The sequence below is a fragment of the Fundulus heteroclitus genome, chromosome 21, assembly GCF_011125445.2.
Source record: "Fundulus heteroclitus isolate FHET01 chromosome 21, MU-UCD_Fhet_4.1, whole genome shotgun sequence".
In the NCBI taxonomy this organism is placed as follows: Eukaryota; Metazoa; Chordata; class Actinopteri; order Cyprinodontiformes; family Fundulidae; genus Fundulus; species Fundulus heteroclitus.
Window position 1 is genome coordinate 28,303,692 of NC_046381.1, and position 15,505 is coordinate 28,319,196.

General features: G+C 46.3%; 1 protein-coding gene across 1 annotated transcript in view; it reads right to left on the bottom strand.

Moving 5' to 3' along the window:
* The window catches only part of scospondin (subcommissural organ spondin), a 151,229-nt gene that overhangs the window by 49,892 nt on the left and 85,832 nt on the right, over positions 1 to 15,505 (bottom strand). The window contains exons 69-80 of the mRNA XM_036125764.1: positions 12,959 to 13,095; positions 11,507 to 11,601; positions 11,348 to 11,397; positions 11,074 to 11,244; positions 10,640 to 10,810; positions 10,442 to 10,521; positions 8,805 to 8,974; positions 8,665 to 8,711; positions 8,369 to 8,569; positions 4,693 to 4,863; positions 4,341 to 4,541; positions 4,140 to 4,239 (exon numbers count right to left, since the gene is read on the bottom strand). Coding sequence (XP_035981657.1) covers positions 4,140 to 4,239; positions 4,341 to 4,541; positions 4,693 to 4,863; positions 8,369 to 8,569; positions 8,665 to 8,711; positions 8,805 to 8,974; positions 10,442 to 10,521; positions 10,640 to 10,810; positions 11,074 to 11,244; positions 11,348 to 11,397; positions 11,507 to 11,601; positions 12,959 to 13,095 — 1,594 coding nt within the window. The remainder of the gene's footprint in view (positions 1 to 4,139; positions 4,240 to 4,340; positions 4,542 to 4,692; positions 4,864 to 8,368; positions 8,570 to 8,664; positions 8,712 to 8,804; positions 8,975 to 10,441; positions 10,522 to 10,639; positions 10,811 to 11,073; positions 11,245 to 11,347; positions 11,398 to 11,506; positions 11,602 to 12,958; positions 13,096 to 15,505) is intronic.

Here is a 15,505-nt window from a genome sequence, read left to right on the forward strand (position 1 = left end):
CCGGCGGTCGCCCGGGCGACGGCCCCAGCGTGACAGACGTTCCGGCGGGCGTCCAGGAGGACGGCCCCGGCGTGACAGACGTTCCGGCGGGCGTCCAGGAGGACGGCCCCGGCGTGACAGACGTTCCGGCGGGCGTCCAGGAGGACGGCCCCGGCGTGACAGACGTTCTGGCGGGCGTCCAGGAGGACGGCCCCGGCGTGACAGACGTTCCGGCGGACGTTCCCGGCGTGAGAGGTTCTCCGGCGGTTGTACCGGCGGGCGACCCAGACGTGACAGGTTCTCCGGCGGTCGTCCCGTCGGACGGCCCCGGCGTGACAGGCTCTTCGGCGGTCGTCCCGTCGGACGGCCCCGGCGTGACAGGCTCTCCGGCGGACGGCCCCGGCGTGACAGGCTCTCCGGCGGACGGCCCCGGCGTGACAGGCTCTCCGGCGGACGGCCCCGGCGCGACAGGCTCTCCAGCGAACGTCCAGGATGCCGTCGGCGGATCAAGGTGACAGACGGCCGTCGACGGACCAGAAACCTCGGAGGCCGTCGGCGGGGTCTGGAGAGGAAGAAAACAGAACCTGGCGCCGGACTACAGGCTAAAGGAGGCGCCGGACTACAGGCTAAAGGAGGCGCCGGACTAAAGACTACGGGCGGCGGCGCCTGGTTAGTGGCTACAGGCGGCGCCTGGTTAGTGGCTACAGGCGGCGGCGCCTGGTTAGTGGCTACAGGCGGCGGCGCCTGGTTAGTGGCTACAGGCGGCGGCGCCTGGTTAGTGGCTACAGGCGGCGGCGCCTGGTTAACGGCTACAGGCGGCGGCGCCTGGTCACTGGTTCCCAGTGCGGGAGCCTGGCTACAGGCGACTGAAAAAGGAGCCTGGCTACAGGCGACTGACGAAGGAGCCTGACTACAGGGGGCGGAGGAAAGAGCCTGACTACAGGCGACTGACAAAGGAGCCTGACTACAGGCGACTGACGAAGGAGCCTGACTACAGGCGACGGAGGAAAGAGCCTGACTACAGGCGACGGAGGAAAGAGCCTGACTACAGGCGACTGACGAAGGAGCCTGACTAGAGGCGACTGACGAAGGAGCCTGGCTACAGGCGACGGACGGAGGAGCCTGGTTACAGGCGACGGACGAAGGAGCCTGGCTACAGGCGACCGAAGGGGGAGCCTGACTACAGGCGACCGAAGGGGAAGCCTGACTACAGGTGACCGAAGGGGGAGCCTGACTACAGGCGACCGAAGGGGAAGCCTGACTACAGGCGACCGACGACGGAGCCTGACTACAGGCGACAGACGAAGGAACCTGACTACAGGCGACAGACGAAGGAACCTGACTACAGGCGACCGAAGGGGGAGCCTGACTACAGGCGACAGACGAAGGAGCCTGACTACAGGCGACAGACGAAGGAGCCTGACTACAGGCGACAGACGAAGGAGCCTGACTACAGGCGACAGACGAAGGAGCCTGACTACAGGCGACAGACGAAGGAGCCTGACTACAGGCGACGGAGGAAAGAGCCCGGCGACAGGCGACCGACGAAGGAGCCTGGCAACAGGCGACTGAAGAGGAAGCCTGGCTACAGACGACTGGAGGGGAAGCCTGGCTACAGGCGACTGGAGGGGAAGCCTGGCTACAGGCGACTGAAGGGGAAGCCTGGCTACAGGCGACTGAAGGGGAAGCCTGGCTACAGGCGACTGAAGGGGAAGCCTGGCTACAGGCGACTGAAGGGGAAGCCTGGCTACAGGCGACTGAAGGGGAAGCCTGGCTACAGGCGACTGAAGGGAATGCCTGGCTACAGGCAGCTAACGTGGGAGCCTGGCTACAGGCTGCTAAAGTGGGAGCCTGGCTACAGGCTGCTGAGGTGGGAGCCTGGCTACAGGCTGCTAAAGTGGGAGCCTGGCTACAGGCTGCTATAGTGGGAGCCTGACTACAGGCTGCTAAGGTGGGGGCCTGGTTACAGGCTGCTAAGGTGGGAGCCTGGCTACAGGCTACAGAGGCCACAGGGCTACAGGCTACAGAGGCCACAGGGCTACAGACTACAGAGGCCACAGGGCTACAGACTACAGGAGACCCCGGGCTGCAGGCTTCAGGAGACCCCGGGCTGCAGGCTTCAGGAGGCCCCGGGCTACAGGCTTCAGGCACCAAAGTCAGACCCTTAGCCACCAGGAGTCTCAGAATCAAACCCTGGAGGGTCTCAGAAAGAGACGTCCAATAAAGTCTCTCCCAGAGCTGGCTGTCCATGAGGGCTATCTGGGGTCTGGACTTATAAACAGCACCATGAGGCTCTAGGTCTCCAGGGGGTCCCGGTTGTTGAATCCCCTTCTGAGGCCCTGGGTGCCCGAAGAGCGAAGGATCCCCCTGGGTTCCAACGTCGCAGGCCCGCGATGGACCCCTCTGGGTTCCAACGTCGCACGTCAGCGACGGACCCCTCTGGGTTCCCACGTCGCACGTCAGTGACGGACCCCTCTGGGTTCCCACGTCGGACGTCAGCGACGGACCCCTCTGGGTTCCCACGTCGGACGTCAGCGACGGACCCCCCTGGGTTCCCACGTCGGACGTCAGCGACGGACCCCTCTGGGTTCCCACGTCGGACGTCAGCAACGGACCCCTCTGGGTTCCCACGTCGGACGTTAGCGACGGACCCCCCTGGGTTCCCACGTCGGACGTCAGCGACGGACTCTCCTGGGTGCTTACGTCGCATGCCGGCGACGGACCCTCCTGGGTCAATTTGTCGCTGGCCAGAAGAATCAGGTCCTCCTGGACCTCCTCAAAGGGCTTGACGGGAACCGAGGCGTCGGCCAGACTCACGGTGACAGACCCAGAAGCCGAGGAGTCGGCCGGTTCCTCGGTGACGGACCCAGAAGTCGAGGCGTCGGCCGGTCCCTCGGTGACAGACCCAGAAGCCGAGGCGTCGGCCGGTCCCTCGGTGACAGACCCAGGTCGGCAGTAGAATGTTTTGAGGGCTGATCTATAATGCCCCTCCACCACCTTTAATCTCTGCTCCAGCTCCTCCGAATAATGGGTGAAGAGAGCCTCCCTTAGGCGTTTAATGAGGGGAGCAAATGTCCTTATCCTGTCCTCCAGGGCTTTGTAATCAGCTTCTTCAGCGCCACTAGGAGGAGCTGTGGGCGGATTCGGACAGGGAAGTGGAGGGCCCCGATCCACTGAACAGGAAGCGGCCGAGGACGCCGACGGGGCAGCCGGCAAATGCTGAGAAGCAACGGCCGATCGCTGCTCCGAACGGCTGGAGGACTGGTTAACAGGCCGCCGTCTTCTCCTCCGGTGGCGGGATGGCGGACTTGGCGGGGACTCCGATCTCTCCTGACGAGACGGGACCGCCGACGCCCGCGGCGATTCATGCGCCTCATCGTCAAGAGATGGGAACGGGATCGATTCCAGAAACAGGTCCGGACGGAGCTTCCGGATTACCTCCGTGTCGACCTCCAGGAAGACGTCCGGGTCTGGAAGACACCGCGGTGAAGATGATCGAACGGAGAGCTCCGGTGAGTGACTTATGAGGCTGGGGTGGGGGGGTGTAGAGTCTGTCTGGGATAGCATAGCTCCTCCAGAACGGAAAAAACGTGTCGGCTTAGGATTCATTTGACTGGCCGGGATGTACTGTGACGTTCTGTGGAGGAATCCTATATGAGCCAGACACGGAGCTGATGCCAAAGATTTATTAAAGTAGAAGATGGGCAGTCCAGGTGAAAACAAAAAGGTACAGAGCTGGCATCCAAGTGAACAGGAAAATCTTGGGCAGACTCAAATAACAAAAACAGATCAAAACAGGTGACGGACAGGTAAACAGACTGATCATAAATGCTGGACTGTTCTTACCAATGACGGAGTGAATGGAAGCAAAGCAAGACATCCCGGCAACAAACAGAAAACTAGGGCGGGTTTAAATAGGCGAACGGAAAAGGAAAACAGGGCGGATCTAATTAACCAAAACAGGTGAAAGCAATAGAAGGAACCTACAGACTAATAAAGAAAAACCCTAAGCAAATAAAACCAAGACTAGATGACAACAAGCAGACTAAGCACAAATCAAAACAACACAGCACAGAAATAAATCCTAAAACAGAAAAGTTGACTAACTGAAAATAACCTAAACAACAACAGAACATTACAGCTTGAAGGAAAAGCTTTACCAGTTTGTGCATTCACTGATGATGACGTCTCCCGGATTCGCAAACAGCCAATCATATCCCCCTGGCCATACCCATGATGTATCACTGGAATCCAAACCATCTTTGTGGAAAAATACACAGTTTTATGTTTCTGAGACGAACACAGCACTCTCCTTTTAATTCTTCACTCCAATTTCTGCATAAACAGCAGATGTGTCGCACCGGTGGTGGAGCTGTTGTGATATTTGCAGCGGCACTCCTCTCTGGTCACACACACTCCGTCCTGCAGCAGCAAGTCACCCGGACAACCGCAGGTCCGGCTGCATGGAGGGGAGTCCGAGCAGTCTGTGTCACCATGGAGATCTGAACAGGAGCGAGCACACGGCTTCCCACACGGCCATTCTTCCTGACCACCACCGCAGTCTGAGAACGCAAATGAATGCATTTATCACAGGCGGTAGATTCACTCAGAATAGTGTTATACAACAGATGTACAGCCAGCTTCTCAAACGCGATGAGAATATTCACGTTTAGACGCATCCACGGTCAGGATAAGACCTTTTATTGAGCTGACCTGAGCAGACAGTGATGTTGTCATGGCATCTGCGACTCTGCCGGCTCTCTCCCAGACAGGGGAGGCCTCCAAATCTGGCAGGGGGACTGTTACACTGTCTGGTACGTATGGATGACCCAGCACACACATCACACTCTGACCACGCTGACCAGGAACTCCATGAACCGTGAACTATCAGTGGAATAGAAGGAGAAAGCAAAAATATCCAACATGAGGACAAGCAAAAGTAAAATAGGCAACAGGGTGGGTAAAGGGGGATATATATCTAATGTGAATGAACAATAAACTGTTTATCCAGTAATGTCTTTTATTAAAGCAGTTGCCATTGTAATGTCTAGATTAAAATATATATTATAATTGGCATCACTATTTATTATTACTGCCATATAAATTCCAAAAAAGAAAGACAGAAATTGCTTAGTAGATTTTATCCACATGTATTGTTAGACTAATTATTGTATACTTTAGGTTTGCTTTAATATTACTAGACCTCAAGCCAGCTAACTCTGCCTGCAATCTGAATTCTATTTGTGCGTTCACAATCACGCTGCAGTATTATGGTTTAAGGCGGGACATACAGCATTGTCGAAAGCAAGAGCTGCCAAGCTCACAGTTGAACCTATGGCAGCACAGGAGGACGCACGCGTACCTGCTGCTAAAATATCTGTTTTGTCAGAATCCACGTTCATCTTTGAAAGAAGAACAGCAAGAAGTGACATGCCTAGCTTACCTTCTTGTGGTTTTTCGTGGCGCCTGCTGCTTGTAACAACAGTAACAACACAGTGATTGGCTAAAACCAACCTTTGGTAGTCAACTTGGAAAGTCCTGCTAAATGTCCCTTCTTTCCCCAAATGGATCTGATAGAAGCAGGACCAGATGTGCAGAACAGAGAGTGCTACACATTCTTTTGTAGCACTCATCAAACAAATTTAAATCAGTCAAAGACAACTCAAGTACAGTAATTGCAAAATGCAGTTTTAAATTAAGATTTTTCCTATTAAGGGAGAAAAAAATCAAAACCACATGGCCCTGTGTGAAAAACTGCTTCCTCTCCCTATTAAAACATAACTGTGGATTATCACACCTGAGTTCACCTTCTCTACCCACACCAAGGCTTGAATATTGCCACAGCTACTGAACCTTCCCAGGAGTCGCTGGCCGGCGAAAAATACCCGAAGAGCTCTGCAACATCTCATCCAAGTGGTCACAAAAGACTCCAGAACATCATTCAAAGAGCTGCAGGCCTCACGTGCCTCAGTTAAGGTCTGAGTTTATGTGTCCACCATAAAAAAGAGACTGGGCTGCATGGCAGGGGGTCCAAGATGAAAATCTTGGGTTTTTAGGCTCGTCTTAATTTTTCCAGATCTCCAAGACTTTTGGAAAATATTCTGTGGACTGACGTGACAAAAGATCAACTTTGCGGGAGGTGTGTGTCCCGTTAAATCTGGCATAAAAGTAACACCGCTTTATTTAACACTTTATTTCAAAAGTAAAACATGGTGGTGCTAGCAAACCAAAAAAATGCTAGGATAATTGCATACTGACCTATTGCATACAAATATGGGGAAACACATATAAAACATACATAAAACCAGTTTTCATTTAACCAAAAAAATCAATAAGAGTTGTAAGTGGAAGAAAATATAGAGATCCATCCAGTCCATTATTCTTTGAATTACAGTTATTAAAATTTGGTGATTTAGTTAACAGTATTTTGAAAACTGATGTACAAAGTTCATTTAAAATGTTTACCAAGTAATATCCAAAAGGCATTTGAAAAAAGGCAAAGTAATTATGTAAAATATTTGTAAAACCAAATTGCAGAACTAAAGCACTAGAACGATGTGTTTCTGTGTACACAGTCAGTTTATGGAAAAGTCTGGAGAAAGAAAGTACAAATACAAAATCAATTTCTGTTTATAGAAAACATGTATCAGAAACAATGTTAAGAAAATTTAATGAACTGGGTTAATTTTTTTTAGGTTCTTTGTGCTTGACGTTAATGTTTAGACTGCTGGTTGGCTGGCAGATGATTTTGCTTTAGTGTTTATTGGTTTAACTATTTGTGTTAGAAGGACAATTAATATAATAAATAAAGCTTGATTCTTAAATCTTGAACAAAATCTAAATTGTACTGCATACATTTTGATTTCACTGCATATAGAAGTATTCAGAAGTTGAAACTGCTATACTAGTTTTGCTTTTCCCTACTCCTCATTAGGCTATTGGCTGTCCTAAAAGTTGCTGAATGACATCATCACACAATTAGCAGAACATATTACAATGAACTCTGTGAGATAAAAAGAGTAGTTGGAGAGACATAAGCTAAGTAAAAAACACCCTAAATATCTTTAAAACAAAAACTGAACTGTCTTGCCAGTTCTTGTTTCAACCCTGTGATTTAATGTCTATATTACTTTTTTTTCCCAGACCAGAGCATGAACCGGGTCGGTCGGGTTGTGATGGTGCCCCCCCATCTTGATTTTAAGGTTCACCTACCGGGTCTGTGGGCTGGGGTGCCGGCACCTAGATCTGGGAATATAGGATGTGTGTGGTAAGTGTGAGTGTGTGTACTGCGTGCCTTTTTTTTTTTTTTTTTTGCATGTGGGGGTACTAGGGTGGGAATGAGTGAATGAGACTGTCTATGTAGTTTTCTGTTTGTGTATTTGTCAGGTTGGGTTTGTACTGCCCCCTCTCCCAGATCATCTCAGGTCTCCACTAAGTGTGGAGCTCATCCCCCCCGTCCTGCTCGCCTGCGCTGGCTGGCACCTTGGCCCGCTGGTGCATTGGTGGTGCTCGGTGTCCGGGGATGGGTGCCCAGGCGGGTACCTGCTCGCTCCTAGCCGGGGGATGGGACACCCCTGGGGCCTTGGGTCCCTGAGGCCCATGGCCGGAACGGCTTCAGCATAGCTGGCTGCCGGGAGAGTCCACGGGCTCGTCCCCATGGCTTCGGCGTTGTGGCTGTTGGTGGGTTTCCTTGGGGCTGTCTCTCCTCTTTTCTTGGGTGGGGGTGGTTGATTTCCTGTGTTGGCCCCTCTTGAGCACCTTTACTCTGAAATTGCCTTTGGCCATGTGGGGTTTTGGTTCCCCTGGCGTCTGCCTCTGCGCTCTGGGGGGCGGGTCTTAGACTCTTCACAACCACTATTGAGTATTTTTCTCATGGACAAACCTTACATGCGCAGGCTCACTCTCCTGGACACCTACAGGTGCTTGGATCCAGGTACTTGCAGACTCGCTTCCTTACAGAAAACCCCAATTATTGTCTACAGCTGTCACTTTATACATGTTGTATTAATTGATACTGTAGATACTTCAGTGATGGTACCAAGGGAATGGTTGATTGTAGCTGTAATACTTTATTGGCTGGTTGTGCTTTTCATTTTACATCTCTCTTTGCAGGTGGAGAAGCAGACTGAGGATGTTGTATCATTCTTTCCCTTTCATATCCTCTATTTTTCACCTTTTCTCCTTTTTTCTCTTCTACCTTCTTGTTTTAGTGTCCATATAACATGAAATAATCTCTGCATAAATTATATTAAAGCTACTTGCATGCATAAGCAAAGCACTATAGCGAAAGCGGTAAGGCTCTGCTTGTGAAAGTAAAATCTGTTGGGCTCTTTTTGGCATTAAGACAACAATTCTTATTGCCAAAAGAAATAAAAAATCTTTATCTTACTTGGGCAGAACGTGATGATAGGGCAGGGCTGTTGCTGTATTTGAACTCCAATCCCATTGTGCATTTCCTGTTCTCCAGGACAGGGTTCTCCCCCAGCTTTTGGCTCAGGACAGTTACAGCTCCTGTATCGGGACACCGACTCTGCCCCACAGGTTCTGGAACAGGGAGTCCACTCTGACCACTCACACCACCCACCAGAAACTAGAAAACATGGACGTACCAATCAGTTCTATTTATTATAGAAGTAAGTATGAGAGTTGATCACATACAGGTACCTTTTAAGTGACTTTACCCACCTGGACAAGGCTGTTTGGAGCAGTTGAACTTGCCACTCTCACAAGTGCTGCAACACAGAGCGAAAAAGCTGATGTGTTTATACAGATTTATCTTCAATAAATCATCAGAACGTGCACGGGTTTGTCTACATTATTCTGACCAGTTGTTGCATCCATCAGGTGCCTCAGTGGACTCTCCTGGTTCCACTCGGTGGCCAGTGTTTATGTCCAAACATGGACAGTCGTCCCTCGCTACACAGACCGTCCCATTACGTGACAGGACCTTTCCCTCTGTGCAGTAGCACCCGGGCTCACAATGCCACTCACAGTGCTGGGAGTGATAGAAATAACTTATTATACATATTTGTTTACATTTGCAGAATTAAAGTACAGAGTACATTGCTTGTTTTGTCACATTAGAACCACGCAACTTTAATATTCAACGTAAACAAGAGAGAAAATGTATCTGCATCTGTATTGAGTCCCTTTTACTCAAGCACCCTTAAATAAAATCCACAGCTCAGAGGAAAGAAGCTGTCAACATGACAACTTTTAGTTGTGCACTCCATAGTCTAGCCTATTTGGAAGAAGAAAGGCATTGCTGAACAAAGTTCAGTTTAAAGTTGGTCACAAAGCAGGCATGGGACACAAAAACATGTGAAACAAGATGCTTTAGTCAGATGAGACCATAAGTAAATACCTATATAGTTTTTTTTGTTCTACATGAAAAACACTACATGAGTAGGCAAATTAACACTGCACAATCAGAATTACTTTATTAATTTCTTTATTAATTTATTGACCATGACTGTGTGCATAATCAATGTATTTGACCTCGGTTACAGCACTCACAATATACATACATTTGGTTTACAATAAAAAAGCTGCTGTATGTTCATGAGTTTTTTCAAGTATTATGGAAAGAAAAAGAACAAAAAGTGACACCGTGATAGTGCAAGTATACTTATTTTGTTCCACAGAAGTGTAGCTGACCACTCAGGCTTTGAAATTGTAATTGTGTTTATTATTGATAGCCTGGGCCAAGAAACTGTCTCTTCAGTGGCTAGTTTTAGTGAACACCGTAAGGTAAAGGTAAACGTCTTAACATGTTGTGTGCAGGATGTGTGGGTGTCTGCAGAGATTTTAGCTGCCCTTTTCACAACCCTAAACTCAATGGTCCTCTCTGCAGACCTAATTGTTTGTTGCAGTTTGGACCTGCCTTGTTTTGTGGATGTGCCCATCCACACAGTGATTGATGGTCACAGGACAGACTGATTAACAGAACTGCAGAAGATGACCAACAGCTTCTGTGGAAGGTTGGACTTCTTGGGTTGCTGTAGGAAGTCCAGTCTCTGCTTGGTCTTCTCCTAAACAGTATCTATGTGTGAAGGACCATGTAAGGTCCCAGGAAAGGGTGGTTCTTAGGAATCTCAAGTTCTCTGCAGCAGACACGGTGTTGCTGAGCATGGTAAGGAGAGCTAATGTGGGGAGACTTTTCCCAAAGTCCACCATCATCTCCACAGTTATGAGTGTGAATGACTGAATGTTGTGTGGAGTGCTTTGGGGTCTGCTGGACTTATAAAGCGCTAAACAAGTACAGGGCATTTATCGTTTACCATTTACCAAAGCATATTCATGAATTTCAATGAACAAGACAAATTCCAGACCTAAATATATCCATTACCTTTGAGCAAGGCTTAAAAGATTAGACCATGAATAATGTTGAAAGACCTAGAATATATAATATACACTTGTGTTGTTTCAGTTGTGGCTAGAAATGTATCTTGGCTACACTTACTGACAGGTCGTCACAAGATCTAGGACAGGAGGGTCCACAGCTGCTGAAAACTGTTCCTGGGACCTTCGAACAAGGCGGCACTAGAACATAGACATATGGTAACACTGATAAGAAATCCTTTGCAGAAAGTTCTAGACTTAAGACAGCTATACAGTAGATTGTGAGTTCAATCTCACTTCCTGCATTGTGTCAGAGTACCTGGACAGTGGTCAGTGTTGCAGGCTCTAACTTCGGTTCCCAGCCCCTCGCAGTAATTCCCATCCCCCTCAGGAGTGGGACTGTCACAGTGTCTCCTCCGGCTTTGAATCCCCCCACCACAGGACTTGCTGCACTCTGTCCAGTCACTCCACTGACTCCAGCCCCCATCAACTAAAAAAGAGCCATCACATAATAATGAGAAAAAAACAAAAATCTCATGTTGAGAGCACATAAACATGAATGTTAGGGTTAGCGTTGCTCATTGCGACAGTAAATCCATCAATTGTTTTAGTGAAGGAAAACAGGCCCTCTCTGAAGTGTCTCCTTGGTTGTTCTTGATAAGGTTAATCTGTAATTTTCTGATTCAACTCAAAAAAACTTAAAAGCAAACGTGCTAAAACTCTCATGACAAATTTAATACATGGTTTACTTACGATCACATGGGGTAATGATGCAAACTTGATCCTCGCGGTGAGGACCAAGACATGGAAGTCCACTGCCAGATTGCTGGGGACTGGAACAGAACCGGTACCGAGACTGGAGACCCGGTCCACAAGACACTGAGCATTGACTCCAGGGAGTCCACGCTGACCACTGGCCATCCACTAGACAAAGATCACACAAGATTGGGGTGTAAAATACGTACCCACTGGAACCTCTAAATGTTAAAAGTAAAAGTACTTTCAGATTGAAAGATGTTCTTCCTACCATTGCAGCTGACTCGAGAGCAATTTATAAGTTTTCCTCTTTCACAGGTACTGAAATAGAAAAACATATGAAACATAATCAGTTTTACTCTCCCTTTGTTTATTTATGAACAGAAGCAAAAACAGGCACTTAGATTTGGTTTATTCTGCATTGTCCTACCAGTTCTTGCAGTTTCTGGGCACAGTGTCTACGGGTTTGTAAGGTTCTCTATCAACATCACAGCGACAGTCTGACTGAAGCACACATTTACCGTCCTGAAAATATAAAAGCATTTGAGCTAAACCTTCATATTAACATGGATTGTGCTGGTATTGGTGCATGTCTGCCCCCACCAACCATCAAATTCTAGCTCTACTCTATTTAATCACTTTGAGCCTGTGAGCCATTCCTTCCTGGCCAAGGTGATGAACCATTTAAAAAAGATTTTTAAGCATGCTGTTGTGGAGCCTATTCAAACAGTACTTAATCTCAACCCAACAGTTTTATCTCATTTTAGACTCATTTTAAAATTGCCTTTTATGTTCAAGATACTGGACAACATTTTCAGTTTCTAGCTTCAGGCTTTTGAAAATCATTGTGCCATCACTGAGATGTTTCAGTCTGGTGTTAAAGCACATCACATTCCTGAGACAGCACTAAGTTTACATTGTTCAGAGTTAGACTGAGTGATGTCTTAGCTTCAAGTTTTCATCTCTCTTTGCTCAGAAACTAATTCTTAGACATGTCCTTTTGACCTCTACATGCTTCCTTTGGGTTCTCGGAAGCATGGCATCACATTTTTTTTTTTTTTTTTGCCAGAACTTACTTTAAAACGTTTCACAGTTTTTAGAGTAAGAGGAACTTAAGTATTGGGTGGCGTTAAATCTTTTAAAAGTGAATAAAGAAAAAAACAGAAGTCTCACATTTCAGAACTTTTGAACAGATGAAATGGTTTGAACTTTAATAAAAAAATGCTTTCCTGGGAGCAGACTTTTTTTTTTTTTATATATTGCAAAGGTGAATCAGGTCCTCTCTTTTGGTGACCTTGAAAATGTCCTCCATGCCTTCATTTCATCCACCCTGGACTACTGCATCAGTCTGTATATTAGCATTAGAGTGTCACAGACGGCAGATGCTCCAAAATGCTGCAGCCCTGCTTTTAACTTGTACACACAAGCAATAATACATGACTCCCATAAGGGCTTCCTTTGCACTGGCTGCCTGTGCATTTTAGATTTTTTTTTATTATTATTATTTACATAGAGTGACATCCCAAGACCTCCTCACAGTTATCCTACCAATATACATACCCTGGCTAAATCACTAAGGTACACAGAACAGCTATCTTCTTGATGTTTCCAGATCAATATAGTAAAACAGAGGACACTGGGCCTTTGAGGTAGCCGCTCCGAAAGTGTGGAAAAAATTCATGAGCACATTAGTACCCCATTTCACACCCATTTCAAAAACTATTTTCATTCATTGGGTTTCAAACCTCTCTGAATTGATTGATTTTGTTTCTATGATTTAATTCTATGCTCCCAGGATATTCTTGGAGTTCTTGAGTAAGTTTGGTCATCTGCTGTAGGTTTGAAATGTGCTCTATAAATAAAGTGACTCGATTCGACCGACCTGCAGGACAGTCCCATGAGGACACTGGCAACCGGGGGTACAGTTCCTGCTGAGGTTCAGTGTGAGGTCTGTACAGGTCACAGCCCCGACCACACACTGCGTCCACTGCTGGCCTGGAGGACACGTCTTACCCTCACCTAACACAACATAAGGGTCAAACAGCAAATGTAGAGAAATGGATCAATATGATGAATAATACATTTAGAAAATATATTTGGTATACTGTCTCCTAGACACAGTTTTGTTACACTATAAGCATGCAATGGCTTCAGACAGAAATACATGGAAACAAAATTAACAGTATGGTAAGGAGCAAATTAGGAATTAAGGGGAAAAAGACATTGAAACTATTAAAAGCTGGAGACTTCAAGGTGACCAGTATTTGATTAAAAACAACTCTTTCTGAACTTCAGGAACAACATCTGCAAACCTTTATTAAATTCTGAAATATAGACAGACGCTTACATATATTAAGTTATTTTTAGCTATTTTTTACAATATGAAGTTGAACAGAAGGTAGGACTGATGGTGCTATTCCTAAGTCAAATTAAACTAAGAAACTTTAGACATTTCAGGCAGAAGAGAATGGCAGCATTTTGCATTGAGGTTGAACATATTGTGATTTATTTATTTCTGTCTTCTTTCTTATTGTTGCCCTACAGTGAATTTGACACGCAAACGTCCACAGTGATTAAATAAAGTATTCCGGTTCAGAAGTAGTTTTGCAGTTTCGAGATCAAAAGCCAGGTGTTGGTTACAGTCTAAATTCAATTTGTCCCCAAATGATTTTTTTCGTTATTTGCAGGCTAGGAGTTTCGCAAACCAACTTGCTTTGAGCACAAATCAGCTTTCAGCGCAGCATATTTTTTATGATCTTCTTATAAAACCTCCCACTTCCAGATGTCTAATCTCACTGTTTGTAAATGATTTCTCTATGCCAACATCATCTACTCATATCAGAGATGCCTGGTCAATTGATTTGGGAGTTACTATTTCCACTGCGCTTTGGGATCGTGTGCTGTTAGGAATAAAAAACTGCTCTATTAATGCCAGATTGCAACTAATCCAGTTTAAAGTGGTGCATCGCCTGCACTACTCTAAAGCAAGGTTGAATAAAATATTCCCTAGTCATCCAAGTTCATGTGACCGATGTGGACACCCCAAGGCTACCCTTGGACATCAATTCTGGCACTGCCATCGTTTAACAACCTTTTGGTCTGACATATTTAATCTTTACCAAACGGCGTACAAACATCAGATACCTTCGGACTGTCTCACTGCTCTGTTTGGTGTCTCTGACTCCTGCTCTGCTCTGCCCCTGCCTGTTCGTGAGGCTCTGGCCTTTGGGATGGTCGTGGCTAAACGTGTCATTCTTACAGAGTGGAAGTCTGCCTCACCTCCCTCCTTTAAATGCTGGCTGAACAACATGGCTTCTTGTTTACATCTTGAAAAAATACGCTACACTCTCAATAATGATGTACGCAGATATGTTGGGACGTGGGGGCCATTCCTTGAACTTTTGAGTGGTGCCACTGGACACGTGTAGTGATGGATTGGCGTCTGCAGTGTGGCTCTGCTGCCTCCCTGCCTGTCAGAAAGCCTCTCGGTTGGTACACAAGGGACTTAATACACCCTTACGCACTCATTTCCAGCAGTATGCGGAGGAGCTGAATATTTTATTTAATTATCATACTTGTTTTGGTTATACAAATTAACCTTCCCTTTTTATTTTTTTATTATTATTATTATTATTATTATTTTTTTTTTTTTTTTTCTCTTTCTTCCCCATCTATCTTTTTTGCTGTTCTATCTTCTATCCTTGATAACTTGGGGTGGGTTGGGTCAGGGTATCACTGTTTTTGTTGTTTTTATGGTTACATAAGTTATAGTTGGGCAGCTGTACTCTGGAATTTATTTGTAACTGCAATCTTGTTTGGATTCATTCACTAATGATGTCATTGTAGAAGATCTCAAAGCCTGCGTCTACCGACGCCAATTAGTCATTGCAGTCTGATCGATGTTCTGCATATCTTTGTATTTTGATAACTGTCCTGCAGTTTTGTTAATTTGTTGAAAACAATAAATATATATATATATATATATAAAAAAAAAAAAAAAAAAAAAAAAAAAAAGCCAGGTGTTGGCACGACCTCTGCGAGGGTATGGATTTGCAATGATTGTTTCCACACTAATGTAAAGTCTGTACGGATTTTTAGAACAACCTTTGTATGTTTGGGACCAAATCATTTGAAGATATGCATATATATTGCACTCTTAGATATGACAAAAGATGCCACAGCTTTTATTACAGCTGAGAAAAAAAGGGTGCAGGTAGAGCACTAACTACTCAATGGTCCTGATCTGTGTAAAATGGAGAAAGTGTGGAAAACTTTGACAGAAAAGGTTTTTGAGTCAAAAAAAAACCCTGAGAACTCTTAGAAAGAGAAAACACAAACTAGGCTAAAGCAGCAATGAACGTTTTCATCCATTGACGTCTTAAAAAAGAGGATCGGACACATTAAAAGTGATAAAACCTCTACTAGTCCC